The sequence below is a fragment of the Ochotona princeps genome, chromosome 8 (genome assembly GCF_030435755.1).
Source record: "Ochotona princeps isolate mOchPri1 chromosome 8, mOchPri1.hap1, whole genome shotgun sequence".
NCBI lineage: Eukaryota > Metazoa > Chordata > Mammalia > Lagomorpha > Ochotonidae > Ochotona > Ochotona princeps.
The window spans coordinates 46,124,725-46,151,924 of NC_080839.1; the positions used below are offsets into that span (position 1 = coordinate 46,124,725).

Consider the following 27,200-nt stretch of genomic DNA (forward strand, 5'->3'; position numbering starts at 1 on the left):
TTTTATTGGCTTACCCAGTATTTCATCAATTTTATCAAATTTTATCAATTTCTTTCAAAAAACCAGCTCTTCATTTCACTGATCTTTACATGTTTTGTTTGTTTCAATTCTGATTATGTATTCTCTAATTTTTGCTGTCTTTTTCTCCTAATTTTGGGTTTGGCTTGTTCTTATTTTTCTAGGTACCATGTTACATTGTTTGATCATTTATTTGATGACTTTCAAATTTGTTGGAGTTGGCCCTGATTGCTATAGATGATATTCTTTTTTTTTAAAGATTTATTTTATTTTTATAGTAAAGTCATATATACAAAAAGGAGGAAAGACAGAGAGGAAGATTTTCTATTGAATGATTCACTCCCCAAGTGACCGCAACGGCTGGCATTGTGCCGATCTGAAGCCAGGAACCAGGAACCTCTTCAGGTCTCCCACGTGGGTGTAGGGTCCCAAGGCTTTAGGCCGTTCTTGACTGCTTCCCCAGGTAACAAACAGGGAGCTGGATGGGAAGTGAGGCTGCCGGGATTAGAACCGGCACCCATATGGGATCCTGGTGCTTTCAAGGCAAGAACTTCAGCCACTAGGCCACCGTGCCAGGCCCCTTTAGATAATATTCTGAACACTGCTTTTGCTGTATCCCACAAGTTTTGGTAGTTTGTGCTGTAATCTTCACTTGTTTCCAGGGATTTTCTGATTTTCTGATTTCCTGGTTTATACTATTAAATTATGGCCAAATACAAATGAAGAGTTTACTGGCATTAGCCTTAACAACAAGAATTAAGTGTCAAAAAATGTAATACGTGGGCTCGGCAGCGTGGCCTGGTGGCTAAGGTCCTCGCCTTGATCCCATATGGCCGCTGGTTCTGATCCCAGCGGCTCCACTTCCTCTCTGTCTCTCCTCCTCTCAGTATATCTGACTTTGTAATAAAAATAAAATAAAATCTTAAAATATAAAAAAATTTTAAAAAAAGGTAATACGTACAATGTATCAGCATAAACATTTAGATACAAACAAGAGAAGTGAATGCATAAGAAACTCTTGGGGAAATCAGGGTTACTACAAATATTAAGGCTTTGACTTGTGTGAGTGAGAAATGGAAAGCACAACTGATTTGATGGAAGGAGATAGCTGTGGTAAAGAAACAGAATCATATTTATTTGAAATGATGTTTGGAGTTGATTGACAGAGCAGAAAGTGATGGACATACACTGTTCTGGGGCTAAGAATAAGGTCCTCTGGTTAAAATTAAGATGAATTGCTAATTCTAATGTCTTATTTATCCTTAAAAATTCTTATGAATATTTTCAATCAAATAAACTATATTCAAGATATTTTTAAAGTAATGTATTTTTAAAGTTTCCTATAAGAAAACCAGTAAAAAACACTTTAGAGATTAAAAAGTTATTATGATGTGGGCCCAGGATGGTAGCCTAGGGACTAAAGTTCTCTCCTCACACGTGTTGGGGTTCCATATGGGCACTGGTTCTAATCCTGGCAGTTCTGCTTCCCATCTTGCTCCCTGCTGGAGGCCTGGGAAAGGAGTCAAAGACGGCCGAAAGTCTTGGAACCCTGGAAGCATGTGGGAGACCCTGAGGAAGCTCCTGGCTCCTGTCTTCAGATTGGCTCAGCTCCAGCTGTTGTGGCTGCTTGGGGAGTGAACAGATCTTCCTCTCTGTCTCTCTGCCTTCCAATTAAAAAATAATAAATAGATCTTTTTAAAAAGTTATTATGATGTACTCCTGTAACAGTAACAAGACATGTCTTACCAAGTATGGAATATGGTCAAGGGATATGCAATTAGCAATATATTTTACTTATTCATATTTGAAATGGCATTTTCTAATCTTTGTGGTACTAGAAATGGTATAATCAGCAAGAAAAATCTAAACAATTGAAATAGGAACTAGTCACCTCAGAGATGAGACAAAGATCACATTTAGAATTCACAGAGAACTTGTTAGAGTTGGGAGTTTGCTAGAGGCAAAGAAACTTAACTGGAATGATCCTTTATGTAATAGATTCTTTGTATTGCCTCATCAGTTAATACTTCCCAGGAATCATCCAAAGTAATATTTGCTACCAGAAAGATACTTTGTGTTGGACAGTCTGTGGAAGCCAGTAGCACAGTCTGACAGTGATGTATGATAATGTTAGAGAGGCATGATCCATCTCCATTTTCTTGACAGAGATGGCATCTCAGTTCATGGTGAGGAGGAACAGGTTGCCTGCTCGAATGGCTCAGGCTGGCAGCATCTACTATCAAATGTCTGCATGTCTGGCAACTGGGCTCAGAGAAACACTGAGCACCTTATCTCTTGGAATTTAAGGAACTTCAGCCCCCAAACCAAAACAGTTGTTGAGTGGGCACTACTCACTGACCCATGTCTGATACAAGGCCTACCACAGGGTATAGGAACTGTCATCCATAGCCAAGAAAGTAACATTACTGTTTTAACATCAAATAGGTCATTTGGGCTCTCCATAGCTGGGAAGGACCTATCATGAAAGCATAACATCTGGCATAATGATATTTGTAGGAATGGAAGGCAGTAAACAAAGTGAGTTTTTTGTACTGCTTTCTAATTATTTTTTCACTTTTCAAGATTTTATTTAACACAAAGAAAATGTGCAGCTACACTGTCTATTCATTTGCTTTGCTATGTAGCCTGGTTTTGGAATAATGATCTATTTTTTATGGAGGTAAGGCATTTATACTTTGTGCTCTTCCCATACCATTTTATATCTTAGCTAAAATCAGAGCTTAAAAAAACTGGTGAGGATGGGGGAATCTCAACTGAACTTGAGCTGTGGTTATGCAACAAGGTGGAGGAATCCACCATGGTGGGAGGGTTTGGGGAGGGGTGGGAGAACCCAAGTATCTATGTAACTGTGTCACATAATACAATGTAATTAATGTAGTTAAATAATAAAAAAAAAAAACTGGTGAGGAGCTGGGAAATGGAAAGAAGATAAAGCCACACAGTTTTTAAGTTTCCAAATTGCAGGTGTTGATTATTAAGAGTTGTGCACTTAAGAAAATGATACCACAATATCATCTCTATTTTTAGCTTATAAATCCCCATACTTGAGCTTTAAATTTGATCGCTTACATAAGATATCTGTTATGTCAAGTCCTACACAGACTATAAAGAACATAAATCATGAATGAATTGTTCATTATTTTGTGTATGTATTTCTATAATTGCTAACTTACTGATTCTCCTTTACAAATCTGCAAGTTTGACGGTAAATATTAAAGTGAAATGCTAATTAGAAACCAAACTACAGAAAAAGCTGAGAAAAGTAGACAACACTAGGTAAAATTAATAAAGAAGAGCATGTTCCTGGCACTATGGCTCAATTAGCTTATCTTCCCCCTGCAAGGCCAGGATCCCATAAGGGTGCTGGCTTGTGTCCTGGTTATTTCACTTCCTATCCAGTTTTCTGCTTATTTCCAGGGAAAGCAGGAGAGGATGACCTGAACCCACACGGGAGACACAGAAGCAGCTCCTGGCTTTGGATCGGCTCATCTCCAGCCATCATGGTCACTTGGGGAGTGAACTAGCAGATGGAAGATCTTTGTCTCTGAAAATCTGCCTTTCCAATAAAAATAAACCTTAAAAAAAAGACTAGCTACTCAAATCCATCTATCTATCTATATATAATATGTACATATATGTATATACACATATGAGGATGAAAGCATTATTACAAAAAGTAATAAAATATTTTTCTGATTTCATTAACTAGTCAGTCAAAAGCCAAAACTCATTTTTTTAATGGAACAAGTAATTGTCTTCCTCGCATCAAGGCAGTAACAACTAATTGTCCTTTGATTTTTACTTGTGAAGAAGACCTTAAATTATATGAATCAAATTTCTTTTTCTGCATATGAACATGACTTCCATCATCAAACTGCTGACCTTAATGTTTCTCTGATGGACAGGGCAAAAAGGTAAAGGTTGTTTTGAAATTGTAATTTAAGAGAATGGGGCTGAGGATAGCTGCTAAGAAATCTGAAATTAAGAACACTAGAACACCCAAATGTCTTTCAGTTGCCTAACCACAGGACATCTTTTAGTAACGGAGGCACTTATTCTTTTTCCTTTAATCTAGTTATAACAGACAATAAATTTTTTAGTTGGCTAAAACTTCCTCCAGTTTGTTTCTTCGAAACCTATCATTCTTGAAAAGAATCCTTTGGATAAAGCACAAAAAATATATATACCAATTAGAAAGGTAAAAAATTTCAACATTTTTCAATGACAATTCCTTAGCAGGAAATGGTGCTGTTTTCTACAATGTTGGAAGATTTCCAAGATTCATTTAAAATCACAGACAGCCAGCTTTTCTTTTAGAAATCCATATCGGGGGCTGCTGCTATAGCACATCAGGTTAAGCCACAGCCTAGGTTGCCAGCATCCTATGTGGGCATCTGCTCCACTCTATCCAACTGTCAGTATTCTGGGGAAGCAGCAGAGGACGGACCAGGTCACTGGGCTTTTGCACCCAATGTGGGAGACTAAAAGAAGCCCCTGGCTCTTGCCTTTGGACTGGCCCAGCACTAGTCAATCTGGCCATCTGAAGCATGAACCAGCAGAGAGAACATCCCTCTCTTAGTCTCTCCTTCCCTCTACATAACTGTATCTTTCAAAAAAATAAATAAAAATATTTTTTAAAAGAAAATTCATATCTACCAGAATTTAGGTCCAGATAATCAGGTTTCACACACAAAAGAAGTCTTCAGATTATTTAACCTCCTCTGATGTGTGTAACTGCTCAGCTACCATCCTTTGATGGTAATATTGCCTGAATCCACAGGTAATGACCAGTTAGAACTTCTTCTTACACCAAAATTATAGAAAAGGTAATAGCACAAAGCTAACTTAAGACAATCCTGCCTTGCGGAATTACGTCTAAGTTCTTTCAGGAGTAAAAATGACTTTATTTCAATGATCACTGAATTTATAAGAGCCGTTAACAGCATATCACAGATGGAAGCCATAATAAATATCTTCAATTTTTTTCAGAGTTTACAAATACTTATATACTAGGATCTATAAAGCATCTCACATGATTATCCTGTTTAACCCTGTTACCAAGTATTCAAAAACAACACTCTTGCAGTTTCTAAACTTTTATGAAAGACTGCAGTATCTTGGAATTAAATCAACATTAGGAATCCTCTTTTTTAAGTTTCTCTTATTACACAAATGAGGAACTTAAGGCTCAAGAATGTTTAATGAATATCTAAGACCACATAATTAGTTTGTGGCAAACTGAAGGTTTCCAATCTGGTACTCTTTCCAATGAGGATGACAGTAGTTGTGTGGCTAATCAGTATTTATAATAGTGATTACTCAAATATTTCAACAAACTATGAGCTAGGTGTAACTGTACATTCATTTTAGAAATGAGATTTGGAGGAGAACTTCAACATGTACAAATTATTAAACTGAAGATTCAGGTCTCAAAGGACAATCTGTTCTCATCACCTAAGATTTAAAAATTACATAACATAGTAACCACCATCTGTGTAGGCCAGCTAACAGCTTAAAGTCCAAAGAAGTTGGTGGCATAAGACAAGTATTAAAATCATTACATATTGATTCTTCTGTTGTACCTTTCTTTAAAATTTTCTCTATTTTCATTTCATTTGAATGGTAGCAACAGAGAGAGTGATGCAGAGAGAGAGCATGTATCTACCAGTTCACTTCCCAATGATCACAATAGCCAGAGCTGAGTCAGACTGGAGCCAGCAGTCTAAAACCCCATCCAATGAGCCACCACCTACTGCCTCCCAAGTTTCAAAATATAGGAAACTGGATTGGAAGCAGTATATATCAGGTACTCTAACATAGGATGCAGGCTTTCCAAGCAGTAACATAACCTGCAATGCATACCCATCCATGCACACAACTTTCTAAGAGAATAGTCCTCAGTATTCCAACCATATCCCAAAGTTCATCTCATTAACCATGTTGCATAACATTGAGTCTGAGCTAATATCTACCTCTACTCCCATTCTCAGAGCGGACTAAAGAAACTCAAAAAGCTGTTAATGTGTCATTTTAATAACTGGACAAATACTTAGCTAGGCACTAAGAGGATAAGAGTAACAAGGCATACATAATTCTGATGGTCACTAATACACTATTTACCTTTTTCTTGGACTTAAATTGCACTTAAAATAAGTTTCCCTTTATATATGAGTTTATTTGAATACATTTTTACTCCTTGCTACTATGGCTGAAATGTCTGTCTCTCCTTGATATTCCTATGGAGTCTTGATTTTTAATGCAATAGCATTAAGGAGGACTCTAGGAGGTAATTAGGTCACAAGGGCTCTGTGCTTACAAACAGGATGAATAATCTTAAAGAAAGATTGAAGGCAAGCAGTGAGGCCTCATTTGACAATTGGCCATGAAAGGACACAATATTCTAGTAGCCACCTGGAAAACACAGTCCAGGCCCTCAATAGATGACAATGAATTTTTCAGCATCTTGACTTAGAAATTTCCAGCCTCCAGAATGGTGAGAAATAAATTTCTGTTGCATCTAAGTTACCCCATATCAGGTATTTTCTTAAAGCAATATCATAAGACCAAGAAGCTTCCTAATAAACATATTTTAAGACAGATGACTATTAGAGAAAAAAATTACCAAGTAAAATAAAATGGAGAATATTTTTAATTGATCAGCAGGTGATGATAGCGAAATGAGCATCAAGATTTTCTCTTCACTTCCCAGAATGCAGACCCAATGGCTTACGGAATTGTTCCTAATTATAAGGTGCTTGAGTGGATGAAACTCTGGAGGACTAGGTTTTGCTTCCATTTATCAATCAGAAGAGATTAAGAGGGGCTGGTGCCATGGCGCAGTAGATGAAGCTTATGCCTGTGGCACCAGCATCCCATAGGGGCACCGGTTTGTGTTCTGACTGCTCCACTTTGATTCAGCTCCATGCTCATTGGCATAGAAAAACAGCTAAGTATGGACCAAGTCCTTGGGTTCCTGCTCCTATTTATGGGAGACCTAGAAGCTCCAGCTGTCACAGCCATTTAGGGAGTGAACCAGTGAATACAAGAGCTCTCTCGGTTTCTTATCTCTGTGTGTCTCTTGTCTTTCAAATAAAAATAAATGCTTAAACAAAGAGACTGAGGAGGAGCAGTACAATGGCTCAGCTGACTTCACCTCCAAGCCTGGCATCCTAATAGGCACTTGTTGGTGTCCCAGCTGCTCCACTTCCCATCCAGCTCCTTGCTTGTGGCCTGGGAAAGCAGCAGAGGTTGGAGCAAGACCTTCGGAGCCTATACCCATGTGGGAGGCCTGAAGGAGGCTCCTGGCTTCATATTGACTTAGCTCTGGTCATTGTGGCCATTTGGGGAGTGAATTGGCTGGAATATTTTGTCTCTGTCTCTTCCTCTTTGTATAAATCTGCCTTTCCAGTGAAAATATATCTTGGAAAAAAAAAAAGACTGAGAAACCCGAGCTATATGGTCCCTTTTAACAACACTGAGTAACTTAAAATAAAAATGAAAAATTCTAGTTTCTCCTACCATGTTTAAACCAAGAATCTCAGAAAATCCAACACTGCAAAGAAGATCTATTGTAGGAATCCCCTCTGCTAAAGCTGGATAGCTGGATAGCTACAAATAAAGTGCATTAATTGATCTTTTTGTAGTTGTGTTCATGGCCTCACCCATGGGTTCTGAGACAGACAGTGGAACTGTGAACTTTCGAATGCTCCCAGAATGTTTTCCATTGTATCAGCCTTGCATCCACTGCAGAGTGCTGCTTTGCAATGTTCTGTCACTTATTTCATCTTTTCCTGTGTCTAGAAACTAAACACAACATATGCTCAAAGCTGAAAAATAAAACAAGAGTGGAAAGAGAGGAAATTGTATCTGGAAGGAAACATAAGAATTTTGGATTAAAAAACAGGAAAAGCTGTGGGTATGTACTCTGCATTACTTCCTTATTATTATTTTTTTAATATTTATTTTCCATGATACTGTTCCATAAAAACAGCTAAACATAATCATGACTAACAACCTTCTTGTTACAGAGTACCTCACTGGATAGAGACTGGATTGAAAGAATTAGCTGGTCATTACTTTAAAAGCTTACTTGCTTTGCTCATGAAGATTTGGGTTCAGTCTTGGCTTAGTTTTTTTTTTTTTTTTTTTTTTTTTTTAAGGTTAGAACTCTATTTGCATAATATAAATGTCAAAAGCTTCAAAATGGGAGAGTTTTGGATCTGACACATATGCTTTTTTTGTTTTTCACACTTTCTCCTATTCCTCTCTCTCACTGGAGGAAGACATCAATATAGGAATGGCTAAAATCCTAAGAGAAGCTCACCTGGGGGGTGTTCTCTGCCTTTGAAGAAGGTTGAATCACACACAGGGAGGGGTCTTGTAAGGATATGATTGTAATATACTGATATTGACAATGCATTTGTAATGACATTCATGTTAATGCCAATTGGAGGACTTGGCAACTGATTAAGTCATATTCCTTACAATTTGCTTTTTGTGACAATTAAAATTCCATATTATGTAGAACCACCATTTTGTCTTTGAAACCACTGTCTGATATGGAAATTTTATATAGTTAAATTTCTCTGCATCTCTGTTGATGAGGATCATATCCTTTAGAATTAATTAGTACAATTAACCACATGGATAATTACCCATATGACAATAAAAGGGCAACGGTAGTTGGGCTCAAACAGTAAAGAAAATAAAAGGAAGTAGGCATAGTTCTTCCAGGTGGTGGTTATTTGATCCTGGTATCTAGAGTTCTGAGTGATCTCTTTATATTCTTTGGTTCAGAAGTCCAGCAGCAAAATAGCAAAATAGCAAGGAAGCTTGTTAAGTTTTACCTGATTAATATTCACTGACATGTCTCATATCTTAGAGAAAAAACAGTTGAGCCATAGTTATTTCGTTTATGGACTATATTCCAAAAGATGGGAACTACGGATATTGACTTGGAGTTAAAACTCTCTCTCTAGGAATGCAGAAAAAATGTGACTTTGTGGTTAAAGTGGGAGGCTAAGCGACAAATGATGTCCTGCTATTATTTTATATCACAGAAGCTCAGGAAGATCATTAATTTATCTCCAAATCCCTAATTTAAGCAGAATCTCCAGATTTGTACATGAGAGTTATCAGAGTGTCATTTTCCAATAATAAAGCAAAGTCCAGATTAACCAACATTCACAGAACCACAGAGACTTTGGCAAAACTGACTCCATTCCTTTCCTGCTCAAGGAACCAATATATTCTGTTCAAAAGATTCATTTGTCTTGGGAAATAATGGATTATGTTAAATTTACAATTACTGCTGCATTTCCTTGTAACTAAATGTGTCCTACATAGGCTTCTATTGGTTGTATTTCTAAAATACCAATATTTTGAATAACTTAAGAAATTGAGAAGGAAAAATGGAAAATATGAAACATTATAAACCATAAAACACAAAAAACAAGAACATACTGAGAAACATTCACAAAGATACATGCTGAAGTTTCTGATCAGATCTAACATAGTGTGCTGCAACAACATTTTGAGGCTCACTGATCACTCAATTTTCTCTGAAAGTAAATGTAACAAACTATTATCCTTCTTAAATGTCTACAATTTTCAATTTTTAGTTCCAGCACCTAGCATTGTACCAAGTAAGGGCATAGAGTTCTGAGACTGCTTTACTTTGAATATACAAAAAGCAAGCTTAAAAAATTTCAAGTCAAACCCAGATTGAACATCCCAGTACAGGAAAGATACAACAGTCTGAGTTTGATCAAGGAAGTAAATAGTAAAATCAAAATTTGCTAGTGTTTAAAACTCAGTTTTTTTTCTGACAAAATATACCAGTAGCCAAACAGCTGCAAAACAAGCCTATGGGAACGTTAAGATGAAGTCCACACAAAGCAGAAGTCAGTGTCAGTTTTTAAAGCAAGGGGGAAATTTTCTTAAATTACTCCCACCAAAGGTACATGGGTTTGGTAGCCTGTCAAAAAGAATTAGCTAACAACAACACTCTTGTCAGATAATGGCACCCTAAGCTGTAGTCACCATCTCTATAAAACATAAGTTAACTGACTGATGTCTTACAAAAGCATCAGGCTGAAATTAGAAAATCATCAGTTCTGAATTATACCTTTCAGGATAACTGTGAAAGTTTCACAGACAACTACCAAGAAGTGAAAGTTAATTTTTATACTAAATTAAAGGACTTTGCAAATCTTCAGGTTTACAAACTTCAGAACAGGTCCAGGCGGTTTGCAAAAATCTGAGAATTGCTGGATATGTGCTAACAGCGGCTACTGCTGCTATTAACAGTCTAGGAGTAGCTACCAATATCTGCATTTTGAATGCTTTATTAGTGCATGAATAAACCCTTATATGAATTCTTTCACTTATTCCTGACCTTATCTCTTTAAGATACTATTATTATTTGTATTTAATCATTGGGCTGTTAAGGGTTGAATAATTTACCCATGAACCAACCTACGGTAAGCAATTATTTGAATTTACTGTGTCAAGTTCTCTAACGTTCCATGACATAGTTACATAGGCTCCAGGATTTCCCTTTCCCCCTCCTCAGTTCTCCACCTCCCCACTAATTTTTCCCCATGTCATTAATGACTGCACTATACATGCTGGATACCTCAGGTGGGTGGTAGTGTGGGTAATTCTATACATTTGGTATCTAACAAAATGAGAGCCCAGGTCACGGAGTCAAACATGTAAGGTACATTGACTATCTTGTCCAGAGTTTTATTTCCTTCATGACTTATATACTTCTTCTGAGGACTCAGAAAAAATAAAGAAGGAAAATATCTCACATACGCAGACACACACATACACACATACATACACCACTGAGTAGAACAATGTAAGTGTTAATTATCTTGTCAATGGGGGCTGCTTTTATACGCCTCTGTACAGTTACTTGAATTTCATGTATCATTTCTTAAAGATTTTTTTTATAGATCATTGAGCATATAAAGAAAAAAATGGGGGGGTGGTATAGGAAAAGACACAGAATAGAGTTCTTTCTTCTAAAATAAAATAAATGCCCATGGAAAGTTTCTTGACAGACAAATTATTGCCAATCAGAAAAGAAAAATTAACTTCTAAGTCAATGAACTTTGGTGTTTCTACAATACAGAAATTGTTTTTTCCAAAGCTGATATTACTGTTAGTGGTAAAGTCATCTTCAAATGTTAGCTTTGAATTGATCTTAAATCTGAAAGGCGAGTATAAAAGCTGAATGTTTTTTTACTGATCACATTAGCTTTCTGGAATCCCTTTTATATGATCAACATATTATGTTTAGCACATAATTAATATAGTATTATGCTGCCGCTTTTTCACTAAGTGATCTCGCCATCTCTTTGTCTCAACTGAGAGCTGGCTGACCACTAAGCAGGCTGATTCCCCCATGGACCTCCCAGGCAGAAACTGTTCTTCCATCTAACTACATGAATTTTGGAATCAGGCCATAATTTCGACCTTTATTCTAATTTTCATTATACTTCCAGAAAACACTCCTCCTCAAGGTGCCTGTATTTCAGTTTTGTTTTTTTTTTTTAAAGATTTTATTCATTTTTATTACAGCCAGATATACACAGAGGAGGAGAGACAGAGAGGAAGATCTTCCGTCTGATGATTCACTCCCCAAGTGAGCCGCAACGGGCCGATGCGCGCCGATCAGAGGCCGGGAACCTGGAACCTCTTCCGGGTCTCCCACGCGGGTACAGGGTCCCAATGCATTGGGCCGTCCTCGACTGCTTTCCCAGGCCACAAGCAGGGAGCTGGATGGGAAGTAGAGCTGCCGGGATTAGAACCGGCGCCCATATGGGATCCCGGGGCTTTCAAGGCGAGGACTTTAGCCGCTAGGCCACGCCGCCGGGCCCATGTATTTCAGTTTTATCTCCCATTCCCTATTTATCTGTTAGTTCTTTGTCAAAAACGTAGTAATAGTCATTACCAATCATTCAACGGCTGATTACTTAATCAGTGATCTTGGTTGCTTGCCTATCTCAGATCCATTTTCTTTTCTTTCTTTTTTATTTCTGCTCTTTTAAAAGGAAGGAGTTGGGACTAGCATTGTAGTACAGTGAATTAAGCAACTGGTTGCAGTGCTGGCATCCCTTACCAGGGTTTGAGTGCTGACTACTCTGCTTCTGATTTAACTCCATGTTAATATGCCTGGAAAGCTAGTAGCAGGGGCTCCCGGGTGCTGGAGCCCCTGCCATTCATGAGGGAGACCTGAATGAAGCTCCAGACTCCATTCTTTGGCTGAGAACTGCAAGAGCTATGATGACCATCTGAGCAATGAAGCAGTCGATGGATGATCTCATTTTCTCTCCGTTGCTCTCTCTCACACTCAGCTTTTTCAAATATACAATCTTAGACGAAGGAAGGAAAGAAGGAAGGAAGGAAGGAAGGAGAAAAGGAATGTAGAGAAAGACAGTAAGACAAAAATTTTCCTACTGATTCATTCATAAAATAACTACAGTAACCAACCCTGTCCCAGTCTGTAACCAGGAACCTGGAACTCTATCCACGCCTCCCATGTGTTGGCAAGAATCCAGGAACTTAGGTCATCTTCTGCTGCCTTCCCAGGTGCATTAACAAGAAGCTGGATCAGAAACACAGCAGCAGGATTTGAACCAGCATTCTTTTATCAGGGTTCTAAGTTGTGCTTAATATACTGCCAACACAAAGTGGGTCCCTTTCCTTTCCTTTATTAAAAAAAAAAAAGGCAAAGGCCACAGCTAAAAAGACAAACACTATGTTTTTTCTCTGATTTGTGGTATTTTTTAATATAGAACAGAAAAAAGTATATGATGTATATATGAGTGAAACTGACATCTTGAGATTTGTTTACTATCTGTAATCTCTCTGTATTTCTGTGGAACAGTAATTTTACCTCTTCCCGTTTTCTGAGTTCTTTATTTAGTGGAGGATTAATGTTGTAATTATAAAGTAAATTGAAATAATGTTCTCACAAAAATTAACAGGGAAAATAAAGGAAGGAAACATTAAAAGGAAAATAAAGCAATACATGAAATCTGTTCCCTTTGTTAAAAAAAAAAAAAACCAGGCAGGGGAAGAACTGAAACACAGCATATTGATCCACCTGAGATGACAGCACAGAGACTAGAATCCAGGAGGCTAAGGCAACTAGTGGTTGTAGGGCTGAGTAGCAGTTGGAGGAAGCTACAAAACCATTACTCAGGAAAACTACGTAAAGGTTCCAGTGATGTGATCTATAAAAGTATGGGAAGAAATTACTCAAGGCTGAGTAGAAAGTCAACAGAAATTCATGCACCTAGTTTAGAGAGCTATACCAAGCAAGGATTATCAAATGGAAATATTTCACCCATGTGCAGTAAATTTCAAAGTAATCAAAGACCATTGAAATGACAGTAATAAAACATTCCTTATCATCTTTTAATGAGGTAGCATCAAGGCTAAAGAAAAAGATGTGGTAAAGGAAATGTTATAGGTAACTTTGAAAAATGGGTCTGGTCTGATATATATTATTTCCCTCTTATGTGAAAATATACCTGTTGATGATACTCTGCTGGCTCTGTCTTCAGACCAGAGAGGGTATACCTAAGAAGCCGTTGAACTTGACTGGACAATAAGATGCTGGACTCTGTGTTTGGTATATGCTTGCAATGGGGCAATCTCAACTGAACTTGAACTGTGGTTATGCAACAAGGTGGAGGAATCCACCATGGTGGGAGGGTTTGGGGAGGGGTGGGGAGAATCCAAGTACCCATGAAACTGTGTTACATAATACAATGTAATTAATGAATTAAAAATAATAAATAATAAAAAAAGAAAATATACCTGTTATATTTGTCATGGTTCAGATCTTTCAATGTCATCTGATTATTTGGAAATATTTTTATTTTACTTTAATTTTGAAGACTATTTTCACAAGATATAATCTTATTTAGGTTGACAGTTTTTGCTTTATTTTCTTTTTTTCCTGTACTTCAGCAATGTTTCACTGGCTTATGTTTGTGCTATTTCTGATAAGAAATTAGCAATAACAAATCATGTGGCAATAGGCCTTTTTTTCCTTTGGCTGATTTATCATTCTCTTTATCTTTTTTGTTATCATTGTTTATTTAGCAATCTGAGCATAATATGTCTTGGTATAGCTTTCTTTTTAAGGTCCTTTGAGGTTTTTGAATCAGTGGGTTAAAAATTTTTCAGCCAAAGGTATGCATATGTTCATGTTACAAAAATTTTTAAAGAATTTTATTATTTATTTGAGAGAAACAGAGAGAGAGAGAGAGAGAGAGAGAGAGAGAAATAGGGAGGGAGGGAAGGAAGGAGAGAGACAGTCAGACAGTCAGCCAGCCAGAGAAAAGGAGAGAGATCTTCCATCAGTTGATTCATGTCCTAAGTAGCTGCAACAATAGGGGCTGGGCCAGGCTGTAGATGGGAACCAGGAACTCACTCCATCTTGGGGCCTCCCTCTTGGGTGCCAAAGACTCAAGTACTTAAATCATCACCCACTGCTTCCCAAGTGATTCCCTGGATCAAGGATATAGCACAGCCAATACTTGCACCAGTGCACCAATGCAGAATGTGGGCCCTCACGTGACAGCTTAACTTGTTGTGAGATTACACCCAGGCCAACATATCTTTTCAATAACTGAATACATTACATAAGAATTTTAAAGTCCTTGATTGCAATTTTGAACATCTGTGCTATCAGTGAGTGCTTCTTTATACAGCTTATCCAATTTTGCATTCTTTATGGGAAAAGGGTGTTTTATACGTTTTATTCCATGACGGCTAGAATTGGAAATAACCAGTAATACTTCTTTAAGTTAACAAGCACTAGCCAACAAAAATTTAATTGTTCAGATAGGGTAAGTCACCCAAAAAGTAAAAGATGTGAAACAGAAGCAGAGAATAAGGGTGCTTCAGTGGTCACCTCCCCATGAAACAGCAAGTTGCTCTGCTGTTCACATTCCAGGGTAATTTCACAACAGGTAAAGAAGGCAGTTGCTAGACAATAGTACCTGCATTTAGAATAATTAGAAAAGATACACTGAAAAACCAGCAAGGAAGTAGTTGCTTGTATCACTCCTCTCCCAGATTCAACCAGCAAAGTATGGAGAAACACGTCTTCCCCTTTTGGACAGAAGGTAGGAATCAAAGCCAGACCTTAGATTTGAAATCCAACAACAGGCCTGCTATAGGAAAACCCAACTCTGACCGGGCCCCACAACAGCTCCTGTTTGCCAGACAAGCACCTGCAGAGTAGGCCTTCAAATCCTCCTTATCCTAGTGGTCAGGAAACTGCAATTACCGTCCCCCTCAATCTCTGGCAGACAGTGGAGCAATATACTCCATCCTCTGGGAGGTGGGGTGGAAATCTTAATCCAATACTGCTTTGATGCACAGTGTTGGACTTGCCTCAATGAGACTTGGTACCAAAAGAAGTCCAAAGGTTTCTATCCACAGGCCAATGCTAGTAGACAGAGCCTGTATACCACTGCATCAGGTGGAGACCTGTACCTTGGAAGAGTGGAGTAGTTCTGGTCAGTAACACCATGCATATTATTTACCCTAAGACTACATAAGGCCCAATGATTACGAGACACAAGTACAATCCAGCTTAGTGTCAGTGTGAGCAACCAAGGAACTGCATCCATGACCACTGCCCCAATTTCAGGTAGACAGTGAGAAGTAAGATTTCAACTACAGGGTAACAGGGCAGGAAAGTAAGCTGAGTGGCGAGACCCAGTGCTAAACAGGGAAGAATCCACTACTTCAGGTCAATTTTCCAGATCTGATCTTGTATCGGATGAAAGCTTCTGTCATGGCAGGGTTTATTCTAATGCTCATGCAGGCTTGGTGGGCATCTCTAAGACAATCAAGCTTAGTGTCAGCCCAGGAGTCAAGGAACTACTTTCATCATCTTTCTTAAACTATGGGCAAAGAGCAAGAAGCAAGAAACCAGCCACTGGGGAACAGGGCCCCAAAATTATTTCAGGACTATATCTTAGCACTTAAATAAAGCCATCAAAGAACAGATACTAATGGTCCTGATTTCCAGGCTACACTAAACCTGTCAGAAACTCATGGTGCCAATTGGACTTACACCATGGCTACCGTCATCTGTGGCTTACTGCAGTGGACTTGGGCAAGAAGTCTACTGCAGCACCACACAATCAATGGCAAAGTGAGCCTTGGCTTCACCTAATGCTATGTCAGGCTCCTGTGTGTGTGCTAATATTATGGTGGTGGTGGTCACAAGACTGCTTACTCCACTCCTTCCCCAATCCCAGGTAATGCAACATGAAGACAATCAATTGTATGTTGTATGGGTAGAAAGTGGGCTTCTGAGTACCAAGACACTGCACAGAAATCTGGGGCTGACACCATAAGCACCTGGGTGTACCTGTTAGACTTTGGAACCTTTACATTGGCTATGCCCCTGCCAACACTGGTACTTGGGCATCCACTCTGGCAATGCAGGTCAGTGCTCCCATATCCAAAGTCATCACTACTGCTATTGCTACCAATTCCCATAAGACTACACTATAGTATCCAATAAAAAAGAAATCCTAAAAGGCCTACCAAGCCATCACCTGAAGACATAGCTTCATAAAAGTTTTATCTCTTTACTGTAAGATACTCACTAAAAGTGTTAGAAACAATCTACCACATACACAAATATCAATGTTGAAACTGAGAAATATGAAAAATGCAAAGCAATATGATGCCCCCAATGGAACAGGGTCCAAAGAACAAAAGAATGATGAAATAGCTGATAGACAAATTGGAAGAATGAGTATGGATGTTTACTGACTTACATGATAATACAGATAACCTAATGAAATGAGGAAAACAATGCATTACATGAATGAAAATTCAGAAAAGAGATACAGATCTTCAAAAAAGGATCAAATATACACATTCAAAATGATAAAATCAAACAAAAAATACAGTTAATGCAACAAATGGCGAGAACAAATAGAAAACACAACTTCTCTTCTTTTAATATTTATTTTTTTTATTGCTAAGTCAGATATTCAGAGAAGAGGAATACAAGGAGGAAGATCTTCTGTTCGCTGGTTCACTCCCCAACTGGCTACAATGGCCAGAGCTGGGCCAACCAAAAGCCAGGAGCCAGGAGCCTCTTCCAAGCCTCCCATGTGGGTGCAGGGTCCCAAGGCTTTGGGCCATTCTTAGCTGCTTTCCCAGGCCACAAGCAGGGAGTTGGATGGGAAGTAGGGCCACGGGGACATGAACCAGCGCCTATATGGGATCTTGGCACATGCAAGACGGGGACTTCAGCCACTAGACTATCATGCTGGGTCCAAAAGTACATTTTCATACACTGAAGACAAGCCTTCTAAAATTTTATAGTAAGAAAAAAAAGAAAGGAAAAATGATTAAACAGATATCTTATGAGCCCAGTGCGATAGCATAGTGGTTAAAATCCTTGCCTTGCACGTGCCAGAATCCATATGGGTGCCGGTTCTAATCCCAACAGCTCCACTTTCCATCCAGCTCCCTGCTTGTGACCTGGGAAAGCAGTCAAGGACGGCCCAAAGCCTTGGGACCCTGCATCTGTATGGGAGACCTGGAAGAGCTCCTGGCTCCTGGCTTCAGATCAGTTCAGCTCCAGCCATTCCTGTAACTTGGGGAGTGAATCATCGGACAGAAGATCATCCTCTCTGTCTCTCCTCCTCTCTCTATATATCTGACTTTGCAATAAAAATGAGTAAATCTTTTAAAAAAAGACAAAACATAATAAATGCTTCTGAGGATGTGGACAATAGAGAAGCCTGATTCACTGTCAGTATGAAAGCAAATTACAACAGTCATTAAAGAAAGCAGTATGGAGATTCCTTAAGAAACTGAAAACAGGTCTACACTATGACCTAGCTATCTCATTTCTGGATACATACCTAAAAGAAATGAAATTAGCATATGAAAAAGACACCTGCACTTCCTTATTTACTGCAGCACTATCATAGTAAGGAAGATAAGGAATCAAGCTATGGTGTCCCGTCAGTGGGTGAATAAAGACAATGTGCTATATACACAATAACGTATTATGTAGTTAGAAAAATGAGCATCATCCTGCCATTTGTTAAAATATTTATGAAACTGGGAATCATTGTGTTAATTGAAATAAAACATACACAGAAAAAACAAACATTATTCTCTCTTCATATCCTGAAATTTTACAAAGCAGCCCAGAACTTAAATTAGTGGTTATAAGAGGATGGGAAAGGTTGAGGGAGGTTGACAGCACAGTGGGGGTGACAGTGGTTCACAATCTAGTATATCCTGCATGGAGAACCCTAAGAGAAGAATTGGTAGGCTTCACACATACACAGAAGAGGAACTGAAACACAAATTGTCCAGTCAATTTATGCTGTATACATGAGCTGAAATATTATACGGTGTTACATACAAATTTGCACCAATATTATGGGGACAATATGTAACTAATGAATTATAAAAATGGGGCAACACTGTTACAAGACTTATGAAATTTCTACTATTTTAATTTTACTGGAATTTTAAAATATTCCAGGAGTTTTATCAGTTTTCGCTCTTTTTATTTGTCACTGAGAGCACAGCGAGCAGCACAGCATTTCTTCATAAACAGCTTAAATTGTTTTAGACTTAAACTGATCATTCATAATGAAGCAACTATGACAGTAATTTTGTTTATTTCTTTTACTTTACAGGATACTAAATCTCACAGCCTTCCTTAGAATAGAAGTGACTATCCGGCATGTGATCAATGAGACGGACAAGGAAGCAAACTAGGGATCGCTGGAAAAGTTTTAATTTTCTTAATGAATGGAATAAGCAAGGCAGCCCTTTTTCTCATCTTAAATGTGAATCTTACATGACTACAATTTATGTGAGCAGGAAAAGTGCACATACAGCAAAGAAAAGAAACAAAAGGCGGTGAGCCCACAACGACATCACTGAGTAACCAAGGCGATGCAGCAACTAACTGCCTCTGAGAAAAATAAAGTTTATCTGTGTAAAGCACTTCAACTAGATATTTCTGTTTCCCATGATAGAAAACAACACTGAGAAATGCACACACCACTTGTTCTTTAAACCAAGGAGAGTTTGCAGATAATATATAGCTTGTCTTAAAAAAGATTTTTAAAAGAAGCGGACGACAACTGCATTTTCTTGACGTCTTTGGATTAATCAGCTTTACTTTGATGTCCATTAAATGCATGTCTGCCTTACATCCTCTCTGATTGCAAACTTCTTTGTGGCCAGAGGTCTCCTCTGTTCTAAATTCGGGTGTAAGCACTATTAGGTCCTCAAATTAGCTTACTGACAGCCTCTATTTTTAAATGTCATATAAGTTATCTCTGTCATCTAGGTGTCCTTTGTCTCCATCATAATAAGAACCTTAGACCTTAAACTATTTCTTTTTTCAAAGTAGTTCAGTATGGAGGTAAGACAAAAAAAAAAAAAAAAAAAAAAAAAAAGAAAAGCAAGAGATGCATTCGCTGCCTTACGTTCACATTCTCTGACATCCAAGCTGAACTGCTGCAACGCTCCCAAAGTGAGCTGCCTGACTTCGGCTTCCAGCAAAAGTTGCATCAAGGATGTGGCTAAATGCTTGCAAGCGGACATACATGCTGTTTGAGCCACCTTGCCCTGAAATAAAGAGTATATACCACAACGTTAGTGGATTAAAATGAAATTCCAACAAAATAAAAACCACTTGAGAGTAATTTTACTGAGCATATTTGATTGAAAAATAACAAGGCCTAAAAAAGACAAATAGCATACATATGCTTTCCCTGGTTTATCGCAGGCAACATATAGAGTTTTTTTTTTTAAAGATTTTATTATTATTATTGGAAAGCCGGATATACAGAGAGGAGAGACAGAGAGGAAGATCTTCCATCCAATGTTTTCACTCCCTAAGTGAGCCGCAATGGGCCGGTGCTGCGCTTATCTGATGCCGGGAACCTGGAACCTCTTCCGGGTCTCCCACGCGGGTGCAGGGTCCCAAAGGTTTGGGCCGTCCTCAACTGCTTTCCCAGGCCACAAGCAGGGAGCTGGATGGGAAGTGGAGCTGCCGGGATTAGAACCGGCACCCATATGGGATCCCGGGGCTTTCAAGGTGAGGACTTTAACCGCTAGGCCACTGTGCCGGGCCCAACATATAGAGTTTAAAAAGCAGTAATGTGTAGGACTGAAATTGACATTTTGATGTCTGCTTATTCATTAAATCTCCTGTCTGTACTCCTGGGGAAAGAGGATTTTTCTGCATTTTACTTCTGGAATTCTATTTGTTTGAGGATTAAGTCAGTGATTAAAGTAAATTGAAAATACATTATTATAAAAATTAAAAAGAAAATTGAAGAGAGAAAGGAAGGCAGGCAGGCAGATATCATGTGCTTAAAATTGTATATATGAAATACATAAAAGATTTCCTCTTTATATCAATAATTTTTTTAATAGTAAAGAATTTTTCCAGGCTCCTCCGTCTTGACATCCTCCCGTTTAAATAATCTTGGAATTTGAGCGCCTGATGACAATCATCTCCAATATCAGATGTTCCACCTTGGTCATAGCAAGTCACAACTCTAAGTTAACATTCACAAAGCACAGCTACTTGGATAAGAGCACAATATTAACAACCTTAAATAAAATGAATAAGAAAATTGAGAAAAACATTCCATAGAGAAAAAAGTTTACAAAGGTTTTTAATGTAAACTTAATTCTCAAAAAGGAATCACAAACAATAATCCAATTTATTTAGAAAGCAGTGTTTGCTGCTTTGCATTTGACATGCATAAGATGAAAAGAATCACTTAAGAAGGCAACTTAAAATATAAGAATTCATGTAGTTTTATTTAAAGATGCTGAGATTAATATAAACTCTCAGCTAATTTTAAAAACATCAGTTTTAAATTAATATTTTACTATTTTCTTTGAAGTATTTAAAATCCTTTAAAGTTACAAAACTAAATTTTAGCCCCAGTCTAAGTTACACGTTATACTTTTATCCTGATATATATTACTTTTATTTCTATGTTGCTTATCATCTATTCTGATACTATTAGAAATACATATTTTTTTAAGCCTATGTACTCAAGTCAGCCAGTGAATACATCTATTTTGCATGGTGGAATATCTCAGTCCTAGGAAAGACAAATGGAATGAACATGTAGCTATCCTCTAAAGCTTGTAAACACAGTTTTAGGGTGTCATGTGACACGCTTCATCATTTTCCTCTTTTCTCAGAGATGGACATTAAGGGTATTAGGGTATCCCTTTATACTTTACAACTATATTATGACAGACATGCACACAACCAGAAGTAATATTAGACATTATTCTACACATTCTATAATGTCAAACGGAATGTTCTTCAGTAACTTGCATTATGAGTTCAATGTTACAAATATGAGTATCTTTCATTGTACAGTGGTCTGAAAGGAAATTAAAAGGAAAATTGTAAAACTTCCTGCAAATAAATGAAGATTTCAATGCGACATATCAAAACTTAGGGGATACAGCAAAAGCAGTGCTAAGAGGGAAGCTCATTGTAATTAATGTATATATTGAGGAATCAGAAAGGCATCAAACAAATGAGCTATCAACGCATATGAAGGATTCAAACACACACACACACACACACACAAAGTGAAACCCAAAATGGAACACAATAGAAACATTCAGAAAGGAAACCACACATCTCTAGCCAATTAATTTTTGACAAGTGAACCGAAACCAACTCAAGGAGAAAGAACAGTCCTCTCAACAAATGGTGATCAGAAAACTAGATATATGTTTGAGTAAGTAAGAAATAAGACTCTTACCTCATACCTTATATGAATTTCAATTCTAAATGGATCAAGAACCTAAACCTATGACATGACACCAAAAATTACTTGAGGAAAATACCATAACACTGCAAGACATGGGCATAGGCAAATATTCTTAGAAAAGATCCCAAAAGCAGAGACAAATATTAAGGCAAAATAAACAAACGTGATTATATTAAGCTAAGAAGCTTCTGTACTGCAAGAGAAATGGCCAATGAAGTGAAGAGGCAGCCAAAAGAATGGAAGAAAATATTTGCAAACTACACAACAGATACAGGACAAAATCCAGAATTTACAAAGAATTCTAGAAATGCAACAACACCAAACAATCCAGTTAAGAAATGGATAAAGGACAGAAACAATAATTTTTCAAAAGATGAAATTCAAAGGGCTAAGAGACACATAAAAAAATATGCTCAGGTTCTCTGGCTAGCAGAGAAATGCAAATATGCACCATGATGAGGTTGTAACTAACCCCAGAAAGAATGGCCAACAGACATAAATCAACAATCACTGCAGGTGAGAATGTAGGGAAGAAGATACCCTAATCTACTGGTTGTGGGAATGTAAATTAATGCACAGACTTTGGAAACCAATTTAAAAATTCTTTTTAAACAGATCAACATAGATTTATTTTATGACCCAGCCATCCCATTCCTGGGAATATATCCAGATGAAATGCAATGTGCCTATGAGAGAGATACCTGCAGCATCATGTTTGTGTCAGTGCAATCAACAAAAGCTATGACATGGAACAAGCCCAGATGCCAATCAACAAGGTGAATGGATAAAGAAAATGTGGTACATCGGACTCTGTGTAATTGCTCAATGGCTAAGTTCTCAGCTTGCAAGTGCCAGGATTCCGTATGGGCACTGGCTGTGGCTCAGCCGCTCTCCTTTTCATCCAACTCCCTGCTTGAGACATGGGAAAAGAGTCAAAGATGGCCCAAAGCCTTGGCATCCTATGACTGTGTGGGAGACCTAAAAGAAGCTCCTGGCTTCAGATTGGAATTGGTTCAGCTCTGGCCATTGTGGCAATTTGTGGAGTGAACCAGCAGATGAAACATCTGGCTTCCCAATACAAATAAATAAAATCTTTAACAACAACAACAACAACAACAAAAAAAAAATGAAAGAATACATGGTATATTTACTACATGGAATACTATTGAGCCCTGAAAAAGAACAAAATTTTACCATTAGCAAAGCAAAATCAGCTGAACTTCATAATGCATAACGGGAAAAAGTCAGTCACAAAAAGAAAAACATCATAATTGCTTTGACGCATGGTGACTAGTACACGGAACACAAAAAGTATTAAACTCCATGAGGGAGATAACATATCGGAAAATAATGGAGATGTATACAGCAAGGGGTCTGTAATTCAGAGTAACAGAATTCCCAGTTTTATTTTTGATTATACTTTTATATTACATAACTTTATTTTCTTCCTTTTCCTATATTTGATATGTCATGACACATTTATGTAAAAGGTTAAGTATGTAACAATGAAATAAATGACTATGCTAATGTAACAATTTGGGGATAAATAATAAGAGGATAAGGGGATTAATAATAATAATAATAATAATAATAATAATAATATGTAGTGGGAGGAGGAGAAGAAGAGACCTCTCTGCTTCTAAATCTATATCATGAAAAATAAGAAATCTACTCAGGGTACATGAATTTAAAAAATAAAATTAAAAAACCTTTTAAAGGAATATGAGCATCTTTCATTGTAATGGATATAGACATTTAATCCTTCCGATATTCCACAGTACTCTTTTGGGGAGTATATTACAATTCATCTGGTCTTTTTCTGTTTTTAGATATTTAAGCTTCTTCTTTCTATATTTATGGTTTTATTTAAAAAATTTTTTTAAAGTTCTCTTAAAATTTATTTTTACTGGAAAGGCAGATATACAGAGAGGAGAGGCAGAGAGGAAGATCTTCTGTCCGATCATTCACTCCCCAAGTAGCCTCAACGGCCAGTTAATCTGAAACTAGCAGCAAAGAGCCTCTTCTGAGTATCTCTCATGGTGCAGGGTCCCAAGGCTTTGGGCCATCCTCAACTGCTTTCCCATGTCACAACCTGGGAGCTGGATGGGAAGCAGGGCTGCCAGGAGTAGAACCATTGCCCATATGGGATTGCAGCGCATGCAATGTGAGGACTTCAGCTTCTAGACTACAGCATGGGGCTCCTTATATACATATTTTAAAGATTATACATACACTAAATTAAACAGAACCAGCAGTAGCTCATGACCATGTCAGAATCTGACTCCAGTGTGCCTTCTACACATTCTTACAGGTTTCATTAGTTGAAGACCTTCCTCAATAGCAGCTGACTTTAAACAAAGAAGGAAAGAAAATAGTCAATTCCTAAATTTGCATCTTTTGAATAATTCTTACAGGATTCTTTTTAGAACCAACTAGGATGAGGGGTATCAACGTAGTGTTTCACAATATATATGCCTATCTATGATGAGGAACATACACAGAAACCTTCCTCTCAAACATCTGATGATGAATATCTAAGTTAGATTCCAATTATTTTTGATATTTCTAACAGTATCACTTTGTTATGCTATTACTAACACTGAGAACTAATAAAAAATTGTGTGCTAATTCAATAAAATATGCTTTTGTCTGAATAGTTTGTACAACTATTTCAAAATTTATATTTCATTAAAATCAAAGTTTTATAGCATAAAAGAAAAAGAACAAATAATGATCAATTCTGGTGTAAATACTGAAAATGTTACTAAGATAGACTATTTATCTACTTATTTATTTTTTGAAAGACAGAATGACACAGGGAGAAAGAGAATATCTCCATCCATTGATGTAGTCTTCAAATGCCTACAAGAGTGGGCCAGAACTAAGCCAGAAGCTAGAAACTCCATCTGAGTCTCCCACAAGTGCGGTAGGTATCCACTTTAAACAACTGGTCCATCATCTGCTGCCTTCCTAAGCAAATTACTAGGAAGTTGGATTGGACACAGAGCATCTGGGACCTGAAACAGCGCTCTGATATGGAATGCTAGTGTTACAAGCAGTTGATTACCACATTATTCACTGAAAGTGTTTTTTATGCAAATAAGAACATCTGACATGTATATAAAAACATCTGTCCGTTTTCTGATGATCCACATTCTAGATAATTCAATACAACAAACACAAATAAATCAGGAAATAATTTAGAAAACAAGTGGAAAAGAGGCAATGGACACATAAAAATCCTAATTACAAGAGTTCCATTGTAAGAGATGTTCACATTAAAAGCCTTCCTTTCAATTAAACCTACTGTGTCCTAACACAGGTGCCTCGAAGAAGTAAGGTTCAACACAGTAGTCAGGCTAAATTTAATGCAAAATCTGAGAAAAGGTAGATAAAAGGTGAAGTATGAGACTCTCAATGGCTTTTCAACAATGAGAGTGGAAATGGAGTGAAGGAACAGGCAAGACTAAAGCAGATGTCAAAAGATATCAAAATAGGTTAGATAACAACGAATAAGAAAGGAACTCTCATCTCTTATTCCTTATTATAGTCAATACATACTACACTAAAACACCTGATATCTTACGTCACATCATTTTATCCTCATAATCACACTCACAAAGTTGTGTTACTTTTTTCAGAGATATTAAAAGCCGAATGAGCTATGAAATTTAGACAAATTCACTGTTACCCAGAATTCTGACATTATTTCAAATTTGTCTTTCCACTAAATCATTATTCAAAAGATGTGCATTATCAGCATGTTCTGTTATAGTTGGGCAAAACCAGTTTCAGTGAATAATAGCAGATTATTAGGTTATCCAAGGGGTAAGGGAAGTCCAACTAGGTAAGGTTGTGGTTATTCAGGTATAAAAGCTTAAAATCCTAGATGCAGGGAGTGGCGTTGTGATGCAGCAGGTACTGGAGTATTTAAGCTGGAGAACACCTCATTCTTTTACATAAATCCAAGCTTCAGTTTACATAATTTTTGCCTAAAAGATTTGTTTTAGCATTTCATGATATTAAGAATTAAAATATTATGCCAATATATTCCCTCAGCTTTTGATTGTCTAAAAAGTCCTTGTTCACTTCCACTGTTTGCTACATAAAAAATTCCTTAGTGACAGTTATTTTCATATGGTCAAATCACATTGTTTAATTTCATCACTGCAGGCCTACTTGGTCACTGATATATATCTAGCTATTTTATCTTTTGTTTCTTTGATTAATTTATGAATTTTTTCTTTTCCATTTTTCATGCCTTGGAGTGTGTGTGTGTGTGTGTGTGTGTGTGTGCTGCGTGTTGTGTCGATAAACTCCACTTTTATCATATTTGAATGTTTCCAGGAACTGATTTTATTCCTTATATGGATCACAACTTTCAATTTGGTAAATCAAGTAATTCTTTTTTTTAAAGATTTATTAATTTTTATTACAAAGTCAGATATACAGAGAGCAGAGACAGAGAGGAAGATCTTCCGTCCGATGATTCACTCCCCAAGTGAGCGCTTTAATAATATAAGTGTCTGCTTTAATAATATATATATTTGATAATATATTCAAACCATAAGAAAACTATAAAAGTCATTAAATAATTTCTTCCTGGTCAATAATCTTGTGTGTCCTAGTTTTGACTTCCATTACTACCTTAGTAAATGCTTTGCTTTATAAAAATGTTACATATATGTGGTTTGAATTTATATTTACAATAAAAGATAGAGTCAGCCATTAATCAGCGCATACCCAATTTCAAAGCAGTAACATAAAAAATATGCTCTGACTGACATGGGCCAATAATAGTTCCAGAGAAAAAGCAAAGAAAAACATATACAAAGTAAAAATAGAGAGATTGCGGATGTGTAGATTAATGAAAATCAACATACTCTTTAAATATAATGCTGTAGAACACTGACTTTAACCTTGGTTCTAGTTACATCATCTGATAAGTAGGACTATTGTAAAAGTTAAATAAACAAATCCTATGGCGGATTTACCACAATACCATGGCTTATATTAAATACTCAGGAAGTGTCTCATGATTATTATATTTTTATAATGATAATCCTGAATATGGGAAACTATTAAAAAAGATATTGAGTATATTTGCTTAGAATGTATTTTATGAATACATAAAATTTTACCATTTGTGCTCAATTTTTATAGACTTAAAGACTTCTCTGGTTTTCAACCAAATAATTTCACGTAGGCAAAAAAAGTTAAATGTTTACTTCCTGTTCTGAAGGAAATCAAGAAGAACAGGCAATTAAGTGTTATATTGAGCAGAATAAACTCTAAGCCCTCCATGAATTTAGA

At 37.1% G+C, this 27,200-nt stretch overlaps 1 protein-coding gene across 6 annotated transcripts in view; it reads right to left on the reverse strand.

Moving 5' to 3' along the window:
- EXOC6B (exocyst complex component 6B) overlaps window positions 1-27,200 on the reverse strand; it is a 584,809-nt gene that overhangs the window by 174,386 nt on the left and 383,223 nt on the right. For all 6 annotated transcript variants that reach the window (XM_058667964.1, XM_058667965.1, XM_004582805.4 and 3 more), the window contains exon 19: window positions 19,560-19,701. In XM_058667964.1, coding sequence (XP_058523947.1) covers window positions 19,560-19,701 — 142 coding nt within the window. The remainder of the gene's footprint in view (window positions 1-19,559; window positions 19,702-27,200) is intronic.